General features: G+C 32.7%; 1 protein-coding gene across 1 annotated transcript in view; it reads left to right on the top strand.

Annotated features, from left to right (window-relative positions):
• Positions 1–16,949, top strand: part of LOC149423384 (RYamide receptor-like) — a 416,668-nt gene that overhangs the window by 161,570 nt on the left and 238,149 nt on the right. The window contains exon 2 of the mRNA XM_089632736.1: positions 471–669. Within this exon, the coding sequence (XP_089488862.1) occupies positions 471–669 (199 nt within the window). The remainder of the gene's footprint in view (positions 1–470; positions 670–16,949) is intronic.

Genomic DNA, 16,949 nt, shown 5'->3' on the forward strand with positions numbered 1-16,949 from the left:
GTGGTTTTAATTTTTATTTTTGATAATGTTTGGTTTTCGAGGTCGGAAACTTTGATTAATCATTGAGCCAACATCATAAAAAACTCATCAAAAAATCAGAACTAGCAGATCTGATGCAAGGTCTGATGTAAATGGTTACTGGACTAAATGTTTTACCAAACAAATATTTGCTGCCACCGAATCGCCCGATATTATTTGTCCAAGGAAACGGTTATTTTGGAAATCGGTTAATTTCAGCTCTAATAAAATTCGAAAATTCGATCTGTGCCTATAACAAAAAAAGTATCTAAAATGATGTTTTGTATGTAATATTAATTGCCTTTGTACATACAAAGGGACAAAAATCTACTCTCAGGAAACCTGACAAAATTGGGCGAAGCCCGCCTGCTGGGCCTAGCAACAAAAATCCCGCGGCTGCGTGTTGATAATGATTGAAAATCTCTCTAATTTGATAATATTCTCCTCCACAGGAGTATCTGCCGCGAAGAATGGCCGCTTCCCGCGCAGTCGTACTACTATTCCATGGCGCTGATGGCCCTGCAGTTCGTGGTGCCACTGGCCGTGTTGGTGTTTACCTACACACGCATCGCCATCGCGGTGTGGGGGGAACGGCCGCCGGGGGAGGCCGAGAACTCCAGAGACAAGAGGATGGCAAAGTCAAAGCGGAAGGTAAGTCAACTTAAGTGTTAAAGGACTAGCGCATTTTTTTGTTATTATTAAAGTTAAGAGAAAAATACCCATTTCACTTTCTTAACTTAAAAGTACACTTTAGAAATAAAAATCTTAATATTATTGTTTACTACATAACTTACAGTAAGTGAGTACATTTTATTTATTCATTCTATTTACTGATGTCAAGCTATTGGGGAGGAGCTTGTATATGTATACATCCTCGTGGCCTATGTTTCTTTTACCTCTTTCAGTCTTCGCTAAATGTGTGTATAATTTATTATGTTGTCTTGTGTAGTGTCCATGTACTTGTGATTTTTTTATAAATGTTGTGTTCGTGTATATAAATACATTTTGGATTTTTTAGATAAATAAGCATATGTTATAGGTTCTGATTTTCAGTAATTTCATTTCTTTGTATACTTTTTTGGTGGGGGTATCCGTATTGTTTTTCATGTATCAGTTACTTTCAATAGGAACTTGTTTAGCCTTTCATAAATTGTATTAATTTTTTTTGATAAAATTAATAAAACGGAAATGGCCGGTAATCCGGATTTGTAAATTGGTTTTACCTTCGCAATTTTTAAACAATCTGGGAAAGTTCCATCTTTAATACAATTAGTTTGGACAAAATAAGTATTGTTTAACAATTTATTGTGTATTGAATTTGGTTTATGAGATTTAATTTAATAATTCTCTTTTGTGATTTAAAAAAGTAATTAATTCCTTTTGTGATCTAACTTTCTTTCGTTAGCTGGACAGTGTGTGGGATTATTTTATTTTATTTTTTAAGCTAAGGAGGAACAAATATTGCAAAAGTTGTCGTTGAAATGTTTGCATATATCATCTTTATTTGAAATTATTTCATTAATGAGAATTAACTTATTACAACATTAATTGATTGTTTTTGATTTGTTTGTTAGAATGTTATTAATTAAGTTCCACTTTTTCTTTGAATGATATGCGCAATTTTTAAAGAGAGTGGTAGAGTGCTTTATTTTTTTTGTTGTAATATTATTTCGTACATTTAGGAATTCAGTTATCAATGATAAGTTTGTTGGTTGTTTTTTTTTAGTTTAATGTGTAATTTATTTCTTGTCGTAATTAGTCAAAGAGGTGTTTGGTTACCCAATTCCCAAGACGTTTATTTTTAGTTTTTTTTTTGTACTGTTGGAGTTTATTTTATTTATGTGATGAAATTAGTATGTTTAATTTTGTTTCCAATAAATACGCATTATTTTTACAAACGTATCACATAGCAATTTGGAGCATACTATAACGGGTAACACACTTAGATTCCGGATAAGAATTGGACATTTTTCCATTCCGTTGGTTTAGAAGTCTATTAGTTTTTGGTTGTTCACTGTAAACAAATAAACTTTTTATTATCAAACCTTTCCTAAAATTTTCCAAACCTCCTTTTAAAATTCCATATTTTTCAAGTCTGAACTCACCTCTATTGATTCCTTCTCTCTCTCCATAATTTTAAATTATGGCCTAGAATATCGTTGAAAGCCAGGACTATAATATGCCATATATTTGCGGTACGTTCCAGGCTGGTAGAAACTATTAGAATCGCCCCGGTGATTTTGCCTGGCTCAGTAATCATATCTGAAGGGCTAGGTACTTCGCAAAATTTCTTAATCCCATATCCTTCCCTTCCACACGCCTTTCAGTCATATAATTTTGAATGACATAGTCCCACTCACTCCATACAGTAAAATAAGTTGAGACAGTGTGGAGTATTCACATAAAAATAAGGTAAAGAGACAAAAGTGAAATTTTCGTTATCCATGCATTTATAAGTATCCCATGATGGTCATGGACCCAGGCAGCTTCCCAGCTATTTACTTGCAGGTACATGCTTTTATTTGTTTTTAACCCGTAAGATGGATGGGAAGTTAAGTGGATTGGAGATTAGGTGACCGGATTACATTAGGGTTATTGTAGGGTAAACAAAAGCTTCCAGAACAAAACACGCTTCATTATTTACCACAATCTAAGTCGGACTTTTCGTAATGTCACTCATTCACCGGAAAATGATCAATCGTGGGCGTTAGATTTATTTTCTCCGTGACGTAATAATGAACAATTTGACTTTCTTGCAAGACGTTGCGTGTTCTGCCTATGATTCATTATTCTTAAAGCTCAGGCAAAAAGAACATGTTTTCTGCGAAAAACGAAATTTGCTGTGCTTTTGATAAATAAATAAAATAAATATAAATATTTAATCAGTTCTCGTTACTCATGATTGTTTTACGCGTAGGACACATAAAGCGTATGTAAAGTTTGTTTGTATTTGGTACAAATTATAGGAACCTACCATTAATTTACGTAGTTTGTCAACTGACCTGTTTCAACGCGCCTTTTTAAAACTGAAAAATGTCGAAAAACATGACGATTCTTTTAACAATTAATTTTTGTAGCTCCTCAACTCGTGAAGAAAATATCTTTCGTTCGTTTTTGCGACAGATTTTTCTGCTCTTAGTGAAACAGTTTGCCAGCTTTTGTGTTTCCTGCCTCCATCAACAAATTTTATTTTTCCAGCTCCATAGCGTATTACACAGTTATAATTACAAATGATTTTTTTTATATAATCCAAAATCTGTTCTAATTAATTAAATAAATCTAAATGGCCTGACGTGATATCTGGTATGACTTGAAATTAAAGAAATTCGATTACGATCTTCTATACTTAATGGCTGTTTGCACAAAGTGAGCCCGTTTTGTTATGTATGTCCGTGATATTTCCAATTGTGATTTCTCTTTACAACGTTTCTGTACATCCTGAAACAACTTTTTGATAAAAACAGTAAACTAATTTAAAAACCGACTTATCTGTTCATAGTCAAAGTCGAGTGTCTTGGAGCTATAGAGATTTACAGTTTAGACTGTAGAGATTATATCATGGTGTCTGAGGAATGTGTATAATAATCTTTATTTAAGGGTATGTACAAATTGGAATCATTGTAAAATAATTATATTTTTTTTATTGTTGTCACATCATATTTTTTCGACTTTATGTCCGGGTTAAATCTTCCCCACAGGAAAAAATAAACCCTTCCACACACTTTTCCACAAATGGTCATCTAGTAAATCCACATTATACAAGTGAATTATATAAGCATAATAAATACAAAACAAATCAAGAACACGTCAACTCACCAGACATCAAAAAGGAAAATAATTCACCGACTCCAGATATTTTCATATCAGAAGGTTCGGTCGGGTAGAACTCCTAACTGAACCTATAAATCCTACTGGTCCATCAATATAAATATTTTAAATGTCTTTCGTTATCCTACATGTATTTTAAATGACAGATTTTGGCATGTTTATATATAAATTCTTTGACAGATCTAATACGCCTAAATTTTGAATGACACAAATGAACATCTAGTCAATCCACATTACGAAAGTGCATTATATAAGAATAATATATACAAAACAATACAAGAACTTCACGTCAACTCACCAGACATCAAATGGGAAAATAATTCACCAATCCTACATGTATTTAAACAGACTGATTTTTGCATTTTTATATATAAATACTTTGACAGATCTAATACGCCTAAATTTTGAATGAGAGAGCGAGGTATAATGCTAGTAGCCGAAATAACAAATGGTAATATTTTTATAGTCTGAGAATGCCAAATTTTTTTATCTCATTTCCTAAATCTGTGTGTTTTCTTATTTTTTCAGAAACTGATTTTTGAATATTTTAGGAATTTGGAATAGCGACATCAATGATATGAAAGATAATTTTGTATATATATATCTATATCGGGTCTTTTATGCCTAATCGTTCGGTCTGTTAGTATAGTTTTATCATATATATATTTTATAAAATTCTTTTTCAAAAAAGGAATTTGGTTCGTATTCATAATATGGTACTATATTACGACTGTCAATCAAGTCATGTTTAATTACCAAACTTTGATGAATTATTTTTTAAACTTGATTGTGCCTTAATGTACGAGTATACTCGGACGGCGCTAATACAGAACATCCCGATATAATATGTTCTATAGTTTCCAGAAAAGCCAAAAATTCTCTACATAAATCATCAATTTGATTTGTATCTTTGATAACATGCTTCATATATTTTTTTATTATTAATGACTCTATCCTGAATGGCAACCATAAATCCTTATATTTCTGCGCTCAACTCTCCAATACTCAACCATTTGTTTGACGAAAAATTATCAACATACGTTTGGTTAAGATAATTAAAGTGTTTTGGGTGAATAATTTTATTTGAACAGGAATTTAATAATTCTTGGTTGGGATTTATAAAAATGTTGGCATTCTCGTCGTATAAATTTAAATGTGTAATGTTTCTGTCTGCCTTGAATTTTATTTTGTACATTTCTGAGCTATTAGCTTTCCCATGGAAAAAGTTCTTACCATTTCTACCTGATTGTGTTTCAAATAAATTATTTCGACCTGTTAAGTTTCTAGGTAAATTAATTAATTCCATAGCTGAATCGTTCTAAGTTAGTTAAATCTGTATTGGACCATTTAATTATGCCAAATGAGTACGTTGATGGTTATTTATCCTAAATATTTATAAGCCTGATCCCTTTTCACACTACTAGTTTGGAAATTTCCTAATATACTCTCGTCCGCATCTACAATTTTGCCTTTCTCTATATGGATAGTTCTAGACTTATCTAAACCAAAAGTCATTTTAATATCGTCTGAAAAGTTTTTAACTACCATGATAATTTTCTCTAAATTTTGTTCCGAATTCGAAAATAATTTTATATCATCCATAAATAATAAATGCGAAATTGTACTACTCTCCCTTGTAATACCCTAAATTTTTATTCCAAACATGCTTTTAAATAACATTTCAAATAGAGGATTTAATGCTAAGCAAAACCAAAGGGGACTCAATGAGTTTCCTTGAAAAATCCCTCTTTTAATTGAAATGCTCGGTATTACTATTTTCTTACCTTTTTAATTGATTTTAAATATTTTCCAAAAAGCTAATAATAATGTGGTTAATTTCATATTTATTTAATACTTTGATCAGCCACGAGTGCGGGACACTATCGAAAGCCATTAGGTAGTCTTTATAGCAAGTATATAAATTACGCTTTCGAGTTTGAATCTGTTTTAGAATTACAGAATCAATTACTCATTGTTCTTTACATCCCATATGTTTTCTGCGACAACCTTTTTGCTGTTCAGAAATTTTTTTATTTTTATTCTTTAAAACTGTCAAGCAAGAAGTTTTTTTTTTAAATTATGTATACTGTCGGTAAACATGTAATGGGTCTATACTGAGAAATATTATAAATATTAGTTCTGGTCAATGTGCGGGCCTTTGAGCCAAGGCCGCTGCTGGTGACCGGACTCGTGGAGGTGTCAGGTACTGGTGAAGACCATGGGTCTTTCGGGTGCTCCAGTGCTGAATTGGAAAGCCTAAGGTGCGATGGACCTGGTCGGTAGTTGTGCGGAAGATGCATAGACCGGCGAGGATGCCGCGGGGTCTAGGTGAGTGGATGTAGCGCTGGTCAGATATGCTGGAACCAGGGCGCTGTGATGATCCCGTTGGAGTCTGTGGATGGATCGTGCAAATCCGGGTGTATCGTCCAGTACGCAGCAGAGGTGCGCAGGTTGTCACTCGCGAGACTTGCAAATTGTTGAACAATTGATGACTGACTGACTGACTGACTGCTCGCTGCGTCGGGCCTATTTATATAGTCCAGCCCACGGCAGTAGTAACTACGCGAGACCGCTGGTAAACTGGAGGTTGATCGTTCAAACTGGTTACTTCTGGTAGTTTTTATGGCGCTGGAATTATGACTAGGTGATTGTCTAGACCCTTCTAGCGAATGCGCGAAATGTAACTGGTCAAATTCGCAACTTGTTGATGTAGGTAGTTCTCTCAGCAGCAAGTACTCGTAGGCCGTAGGTAGGAACGTAAGAACGTTTCGCATTGCATCTGGAGTGTTCTAGATAGTAATAATAATAATATTGGACAATTTTTATAGCGCCGTTTTTGTGAGATATCACCTCAGGGACACTTTACAGTTGATGCAGGTATTACAAAAAATATAAATATTACCAAAATAAAGTGAAGTTAAGTAAAGTAAAATGAAGAACAGGAACAAGTGACATGAAGATAGAAGATGGAGACTCTGCAGCAAAAATCCTAGGTGGTGAAGAAACTGGACCAGCTGCTGCAGTGAAAGAGACTACCGCGTCCACCAACAGTGCCAGCACAAGGTTCGTCATCCGTTCAGGTATGTGTCTGCTGCTAATAAAGCGTTGACACACTATCCTCACATAGATAATAGACCTTGGCAGCACCACTGTGACGTTCGGCGAGTCCATCATATCTAGTCTCTATTAATAATAATAATAATATTTGGACGATTTATACAGCGCCGCTCTTATGCAAAATCACCTCATATCTCCTAGTCTATTTTAGTTTCTCATAGTCGTTTCTTAGCTATTCATGCCACTTAGTGCATCTTCTCGACCCTCTTCTAAACTATTTCCTGGCTCTAATACCTAAATCAAATCCAACAAAAAAAATAGTATAAAGACAGTAATTACTTTAAATTTTGCTTATAATTCAAATTTGGAATTATTATTGTACAGCCTTACTAAAAAACGTGCTATTACGCGACGTAAGGTCAGAACAGTGAAAAACTTGACTTATTACTATGGTGTTTGTTTTGTTAAAACAGTTTTGAACCGTGCTCGAGGCTGGCTTTACCACACTGATGTTGAATGAGCGTTTGAAAATTTAATTAGTAAGGCGGATAGAATTTAGCTTTGCGCAAATATAACCTACAACAACAACACAATCACTAATTTAATTTTGTGTAGTAAGGCAATGATCACACCAGCAATTAAGTAGGCAGAGTATTAAAGTTTCTTGGCTTCTTAATAACAAATTAATATTAATTTTACAGCGCACAGGATTTTACGAGTATATATCACATTAGTCTTAAGAGTATTGGAGTTAAATTCAAACATCTGGGCCCCACAGAAACTAATATTCGTTTTGTGCATTGAATGAGTCCTTTTTCAAAATTATCACTTCATTCTGATTTGTTTGTTGCCTGGTGTCGTATACCTTATAGTTGTCGAGGTGTTTTGGTGAAAATGTTTCTATTTTTATGCAACACTTTGTGAATATGATGATGTCGATATCATCAAGATGCTGTAGCATCGCTGTCGCCTTTACAATTTTTTTGTAATGTTTATGGCTTTCATCCTAGGAGAGAAAGGAGTTCTAGGCCATCATTCCAAAATATAGAGAGAGGGGAGGTAAATTTATGATTTTTTTTTAAATTTGTAAATTTAAAAATTATATTGAAGATTGGAGTTGATTTCAGACTTATATGAAATGAGATGTTAAATGGAGCGGAGACAATTTTAGATCAGGCTTGATAGAAGAGATATTTGTTTAAAGAGGGACAACCAAAAAATATGTGATCAAAATCATTATAAAAAATAGAGATCCCATTACCAGATCACAGAATTTTCAATCTGAGAAGTTTAGCAGAATTTTAAAAAGGTGAGATGACCAGTCGGTGGCTGAGTTGACATCGCGTTTGGGTCCCATCCAGGCGTAGTGTGAAACCCGGGAATGTTTCTTTAAAATTAATTCTCATTCGAATAAGTGAACAAATTTATTTTCTTGGAGAAAATTTTGTTGATGCTTCGTATATCGCTTTATACGACGAGAATACCAAAATTTTTATAAATCCAAATTAGAAATTATTAGATTCCTGTTCAAATAAAATTATTCATCCAAAACACTTCAATTATCTCAACCAAACGTACAAGTATGTTGACAAATTTTTGTCAAACAAATGGTTGAGTATTGGAGAGTTTAAAATAGAGTCATTAATACTAAAAATTATAGGAAGCATGTAATCAAAGATACAAATCAAATTGATGATTTATGTAGAGAATGTTTGGCTTTTTTGGAAACTATAGAACATATTATATCGGGATGTTCTGTATTAGCGCCGTCCGAGTATACATTTAGAAACAGTCAAGTTTTAAAAATAATTTATCAAAGTTTGGTAATTAAACATAACTTGATTGACTGCCGTAATATAGTACCATATTATGAATACGAATCAAATTCATTTTTAAAAAATGAATTTTATTATATACATTATGATAAAACTATACTAACAGACCGAACGACAAAATTAACTTTCATATCATTGATGTCGCTATTCCAAATTCCTGAAATATTCAAAAATCAGTTTCTGAAAAAATAAGAAAACACATAGATATAGGAAATGAAATTAAAGACTATAAACAGAAACAGACTATAAAAATATTACTATTTGTTATTTCGGCTACTGGCATTATACCTAGCTCTTTCATTCAAAATTTAGGCTTATTAGATCTGTCAAAGAATTTATATATAAACATGCAAAAATCTGTTATTTTAAATACATGTAGGATAACGAAAGACATTTAAAATATTTATATTGATGGACCAGTAGGATTTATAGGTCCAGTTAGGAGTTCTACCGGACCGAACCTTCTGATATGAAAATATCTGGAGTCGGTGAATTATTTTCCTTTTATTTTATTTTATTTTTTATATGTTCAATAATATTGTTATTGGGTTTATAAAAACAGTTTATTTTTAAACAAGTTCTGCTGTGTAATTATTATTACTCGGGACAGCTGTTTCGCCCTCTGAAGGCATTATCAAACTGTGGGTAGCCCACTTACAGACGATACATTTATATTATTTCTAGGTAGGTATTTTAATTTCAATTACTGATTTCTTAATTGATTTCTGAGTAAAATATTAGAAATTATTAATGGTTATTACTCCAGTAAAGTTTCCCCAATTAGTGTAATGCTTAAATTTGACTGAATGTCTTTATGTTAGTTATTCCCAAACGATGACTCATAGGGTTATTTTAATAGCATAGTTAAGTACTTCATAGTGCACTCATATTTGTACTAGGTTTGAAGATATCTAGTAGGGGTGAACGAATTATATTTGTTTTTTCATTAATTAGAATAGCTTTCGGATTATTAGAGTTTTTGTTAATTTCTAACTGCTCTAAAAGATTCAGTTAGCGGCCTTTATTTTGTACGAGTAACGGAGTTGGTTTATTATTATCATTAAGTGAATGATTTTCATCTAGGAGATGTTTGGCAAATTGAGATTGCATTTTATCATTATTTTTAAAAGATCTTATATGTTCTTTGAACCTAGTGTTAAAGGACCGGCCCGTTTGTCCAACATTAACAGCGTTGCATTCGTCACACTGGAGTTTATAATTGCCACTATTTTGTTATTTGAGTACCTTACTTTTTGAGTTTTTAAGAGATGATCCTAAGTTGTTATTTGTGCGGAAGGCAATATCTAAGCCACACTTTTTGAAGACTTTGGCAATTTTATTAGATGTCTGTCCGATGAATTCTAAACACCCGAATTTATTATTTGTCTTATTATTAGTCGCTGGGTAAATTAATTTAAGGCTTTTGTGTTTGTTATTATTAATTATTTTTTCAATGTCTACCCTTCTTCCTTGTTCTACCCTTGAAGCCATTATTTTTAGCAATAGTTAGGATTGTATTTTTTTCCTTCTCGTATGCTTTCTTGTCGAGTGGGATGTTAGTAAGCCTATGTACCATTGAGTGGTAGGCAGATCATTTATGTGACCATTGGTGTAAAGATTTATAATTAATGGTCGTATCTGTAAACGTAGGCTTACGGAAAATTTCAAACGTATGTTTATTATTTTCTCTACCAATTGTTAGGTCTAAAAAATTAATTTTATTATTACACTTGTAATGTTTCACCTTTCGGGGTGTTTATATTTATATAATTCTTTTTTTTGTTTAAAACAATATAGAATTTTCTTCTCTCTTGGCTATGATCGTTATTTTTTTTTCTAAGGCTTTACATATGTGTTCGTAGGGTTGGAAAGTTCTTCCCCTACAACATATAAGCCTCCATGAAAATTGGACCCTTAATTTCTTTGATAACTACAGAAAGCTACTTAAAGCTCTCTTGTACTATATATCTTTATAGACATATGTACTTAACTAATTTAATACGTTATCTACGGCCTTGAACGCAAATATTTTCGTATTTATATTGTAATTAAATTCCATCAAACGTTGTGTAAATTTTTTGATTTATGATATAGGATTTTAATTACTTTCATTTTGGGGTAAACTTGGTTCTTTTCAGGTTAGTGATTGGGTAAGGAGATTGGATTACGTCGAGATATTGCGAACGCTGGTATCATTTAACCTAACTAAAATTTTCCTGAGAATCCCTATCCCCTAATTCTAATTCCTTTAGAAACCATAAAACCTGTGGAAATTACATAACATTTAATTTAGTGTCATAGCAAACATATATAGTTAAAACAGTCGAATATAGGTAAGTACAATATTTGTTATGAAACACATGTTCTCCAAAATTCTCTCCAGTTCTGCGACGACCTGTGGGGTACATACATGTAGATTTAATTCTTGTAAGTATGGTTAGTGTTTATGATTTTGTACGAAGACGAACTCGGAAAGCAATATTGCTGTTAATAATTTGGCGCCTCCTCCTGCAATGTAACCGGGTGAACCAAGGTCGAATAAGATTTTCACACCGTCGTCAGGTGCCTCTAGTGATAGGTACTTGCGAGGCTTTCCCACACCTCCAGATCCGCAACCCTCTAGCGCTACGATCGAACCTCCCCTGGGTCCAGTACACTCCAAATTCCATCACCTCCGGATTTACGACTACTGAAGCGAACCGGTTTCGTCTTCTGAACAATCATATACTCACGGTTGTTGTAATGACAAGTTTCCTAGGCTTGCCACCACTCCAAGAAGCGATGTGACATGACCATTCTTAGGCCTAAAACGCCAGCTGTAGGCGGGTTTACATCACCCAGTGGATTATACATTCAAATACATATATGTATACATACGTTTTTTTTTTTATAATTCACAATGTAACATTTTCTCACATGAAACATTGGGAACCAAGAATCTCAAATCCCAGGGTTGTGAGTCCTGAGTCCGATATCTCGATACATAAATACTAATAGGAAATACGAATAAATACGATATACTTAGTAATATATTTGTTTGTTTGTTTGACAGTTTTGGTATCGCGGTCTGACAACCACATTTTTTTTGTTTTCGTTGATGGATTTTTATAAGGAGTGACCACCCCCTCCTCTTCTGGTTGAATTTGACTGAGTTATTTGACATTGGGTGGAAATAGGCTGTACTCATACGTACAAAATTATTATGACACTAAGATTTGGCCACCTTGGATATGATCACATAACTAGTATGTGCGACTTAATTGAACCATAATTAACCGAATAGGTATCTTGAGTGAGCTATTCATCTCTGACGTACGTAGTTAGGTATTTAGGATGTTTTCTTATTGATATTATTTTGACTTCTAGCCAGTGTATAAAACACACATGAATATGCTTGCTGTGATTTGGTATGAAGGACTAGCTTTGAGAAACCTGCCCTTATCAGACACGATGTTTTATTTATTTTAGAGTTCGACTGGAATGCAGTTCGTGTAATTAAGAGGACTTTGACCTATTTTAAGGTCTTATGAATTCTTTGTGGGTTATATTTGTATCTGATATCAGTTACGTAATATCTACATCAGCTGATAGTTTAGAAGACCAATCGTACATTATCGTTTTTGGATTTTCATAGTACATGTTGGTAAATAAGGTGTACCTAATTATGAAAGGATATTTAGAAGTAGGTATTTGTTTTTGACACGAATGTGGTAATAGGTATTTGAAGTAGACATTTGTGCATGACACAAGTGTGATAATAGGTATTCGTGATATATACATCTTTATATGTGAAATGGTACAAAGTTATACCATATTATAGATATCATATGTACCTAATTCTTGGGATAGATCTAGTTGCTGAAATATCGCAACCAGAGGCTGGACCGAATTATAACCTGTATATATAAAATATAAAATATTATAAGATTTCATTTTTTTGATTTCTCGGCTTTCAGGAACGTTGCCGCCCATGATTTTCTCTCCCCTCTCGGCTCTCAGGAACGTTGTCTTTTGATTTCTGATTTTTTTATTTTATTTTTTTTGATTTATTTTGACTCACCTACCTTAATCGATCATGCAAATATATCCATTCGGGTTTACACGAAATTTGCGATCAAGGTTCCAAAATATTACCTACTTGCTGTTTAGAATGTAGTCTTAATTAAATTGATTCGTGACTACCATTTTTTTTTTCCATTTGACCACGGCTTTAAGGTATTGATTTAGCTTTCGTAAGTGTTGATTGACGTAAGGACTGAGGTTAATATTTTCCAAAATATATCGCAAATGATTAGATATTTAATATTATTATTTATACAAAATCTAAACCAGTCATTTATTATTATTACTTTTATCTTGAAACAAAGGAGAGTGATTATTGTTATTTTTCCCGAACCACTATTTTAAGACAAAGAGGTAACATTTAATTTTAATTTTAAACTTAACTTTAAAGTATCCGATGAATCCTTTATTTTCAAATTTATTTAATTAATACTTTTTTAACAAAGAAACAATATTTATTTTTATCATTTTCACTCTTTTTTAATCCTTCCAAGTTCTCTACGTACTTATTTTAACTGAACAATAAAATCACAAAGGGATTAAATTTAATCGAATCTAATCATTGATATTACTTTTCGAACTGTCTAAATTGTGTTTCTTTTTAAGCTAAGATGTACGTATCTACTATTAATATTTTTTTTCAAAATTGATACTAAATTATAATCTATTTTTAAATATCAATACGCGATCACGTTCACTTTAGATATCCGATAAAACACTTAAATTGAATTTAAATGATTTTCACTTTGAATGAAATGATTAGTTTAGAATTTAAATAATCTACTAAACACCTTTTTGCACTTTCCACTTTAACACTCTTAAACACTGAGTTTAGACTCTATTTTATTATAAGATTTCACTGATGGGATTTTCAAAGAGGATTTAGAAAACTGAATTTAACTTTTATTGAAAATCACTGAATATAACTCATTTTATTAACACTGTTTAATTAATTAAAACTGACTTGTTCAAATTTCACTGATGGGATTTTTTTTTTCAAAGAGACTTAAAACTGAATTTAATACCTTTACTTTTCACAAAAAACCTCTAAGTCCAGGGACTTATTAATTACCTGTCTCGACGTACACACACGCGTAATTCGTACTTCCCGTCCTTTCAAGCTCCACCAAAATCCCCGAAAAACTGTCCCGAATCCTCTCGTGCGCTTGCTTTTATACTGTCTTCAATACCAAAATGACTTAAGTCGGTTTCACCCTTCAGGCAATTAGATCATCAATCAACTCGTAAATTTGAACATATGTGCCACTAATCTTGATTATTTAAATCTGGTCACTTATTCATACGACATAATCATATCTCGGCTACGCCTCCAGATTTACTGTCTTTGTCCTCTGCAGTTGCAGGGCTGGATCAGCATCCTTTAATTGTTTTCATAGAGTTCGTCGTAAGGTTAGATGTGTTTTTCTAGCTGTGCTTAATTTCGTTTATTTTTCTGGGAATATAATCAGTCCATTACCGTACTCCCTACGCACACTTCACATTCAACGTTCCTTATCTAATTCTTTATTTTATAAAGAATTTTCCCTCTAATTTTTGTTCTTTTCGGGATTGCGCTTCATAATTCAGTCACTATTGTTCCTGTCTTAGCAGGCAAGTTCATGTTCGCACTGGATTCCCTCAATCCAATCATGTTTATTAGTGTTTACCTTTATTTTATCCTTCCTCTGGTTATTATGGCACTTTAAATTCGTCTCCACGCTCCTATGATGCCAAAATCAACTTCATAATGCTGCTATTTTCGTGTATATTCCAGTTCTTGCCAATCTGTCGGTCTGTACGCGTCCTTTCTTCCCAGGCCAAACTTCCTATTCAAATGTCGCTTGGAAAACAGAGTTCAAATGCTTTCATTTATATCTTTATGCATTATCTCAGTTTAAACGTACAGGGTAGTACTTCTAACCATCTCAATTTTTTATTCACCTTAATGTCATTTGACCAGAAATGAACATTATTTTCGCCCCTTTTCACCGTTTCGCCACTGTAAAGTAATTAAATATTAAGGCGTTACCCGTATTGCATCTTGTTCCCTCAAAAATAGTCATTAATTTTTGATTTATATGGAGTCATTATTATGAAATCTTTGTACCTCAGCCATCAATTGTAGCTAATGTGTCTGCCTGTCAATCTAATGCATTTGGTTTTAAATAAATAGTCCCATATGTCCCATGTTAAATTTTATGACCAATTCCATCTTAATCGTCCTTCTAATGATCGTGGATCTTGTATTGTTTATTTCAATATAAACACATAAATTTATGAATCAGGCCATTGTATTTAATCTCACCGATCCAAAACCATTGGTTCCTCGGCCGGTAGTTTCCTAGTACGATCCTCTCAAATTTGCATATCGATTACGCGTTTTTCTTGTTGATCTGTAGATGTATTTTCCCTTCATCATTCCAAACTATAATTAAACCACTTAGTTTTGTCTTGTTTTCACCTCTCTACACAGTTTTTTTCAGGTTCTCTTGAGTCTACTCTACCCTCACGCGTTAATTTGACTTATTAGAAGTTTCTTGTCCTTTCCAGATAGCAGTCTATCATACTTTACTTGATTTCGAATGACAATCAATCCTTTTTTTTCATTTGTATCAATCTCTCTTCGTTTCTTACACCGAAAGTTTATAACCAATGTTTCCCCCGTGAGAACATGTTTACTTTATAGTACATTACCCTCCGACTCAATGTCTTCGTTCCCATGTTAATAAATAATGTAGATTTCTCCTTTGTCCTGTCAAAAACCCACTGTGATTGGCTAATTTTAGTAATAAATTTGAGTAGGCACATCCCACTAAAACGCCTCTTTTTTCCAATTACAGTCTCCTGCATTTATTTCAATAAAGTTCGCTAGGTGTCTCTAGTGTGATGATTTCTTCGTAATTGAGGTTTAGCTTTCATTAAATACATTTTCTTTTGGAAGAAACCTATTTCATCACACACTCTCTTTCAATCGTAAAGCAGATTTTACGGTTGATGGAGTTAGCAAATGTGACAAAAAGATCTATTTGTCTGTTGGTACCTTTCCAACAGACCAAAATGTCGTCAACATAACGAACATAGTAAATGATGTGTTTGCTAAAGATTGAATTTAAAATTGGTTTTTCAATGTAATCCATGAATAATATTCATAATAATAATAATATTCCATGAATAATATTCATGGATTACATTGAAAAACAAAATTTAAATTCAATCTTTAGCAAATAATAATGTATATTTTTAAGGAATGGCGTTGAAGGATGTGATGTACTGCATTGCTTTGCCTTGCGATATTTTGAGAAGAGATAGATTGTATTTTTATAACTTATTTAAAAAAAAACACCGCTGAACGATGTGTCAATATTTCTTACGTTTAAAATTTTCTAATAACTGAAACACAGAAATATTTTAAAGATGTTATTGCTTTAATAAAAGTGTACAATTACGAAACTGAAAGAATTCTTTTTATACACACATAGCCTATGTACGATATACAAGCAACGCAATTAGAGTATCTTCTCTTTGCTTTGATAATATAACTTTAAAAATTTATTTTTTGAAATAATCCACCAAAATTAGAAACATTTGTTGTAATCACCACAACAAAGGTGATTTTTACATTGTATAACCAAATGAGACCTCCATAAAAATATGTTACAAAATAGAAAACTACTTTGACCATCAATATTATTCCACAATTATCGTAGGGTAAAATTTTCGAAATTTTTTAAAAATGTTTTGTATCAAGCGATCGTATAATATTATTATGTCTATTGAATTTTTCGTATGTACCTAGCGAGCTGTGCAAAATTTATAAATAAAGTTATTTTTATTTTCTTCCATTTTTAACATCATAAAAAATAATTATATTAAGTGTTGACAATTTTGTATGCCAAGCCCAAAATTTGTTGATCGAAATTGATGGAAATTAAAATTATTATGTATAAAAGGCCTGCATTTCAAAAAAAAACTATGTGCCCTGGCAAGGCAAAGGTCCTGGGTTCGAGTCCTGGATATGACCGAATATTTTTCTGATTTTTCTGTTTCAGATTTTTGTTTAGCAATCGCTAATATTGTCTTCAATAATTAAATAATAATTATGTGTACACCAGACCACAGCCCGAACCGCCCAAAGACAGTCAGTGGGAT

This window comes from Hesperophylax consimilis, chromosome 6, assembly GCF_061612785.1.
Source record: "Hesperophylax consimilis isolate HC1 chromosome 6, BYU_Hcon_1.0, whole genome shotgun sequence".
NCBI classification, from domain to species: Eukaryota; Metazoa; Arthropoda; class Insecta; order Trichoptera; family Limnephilidae; genus Hesperophylax; species Hesperophylax consimilis.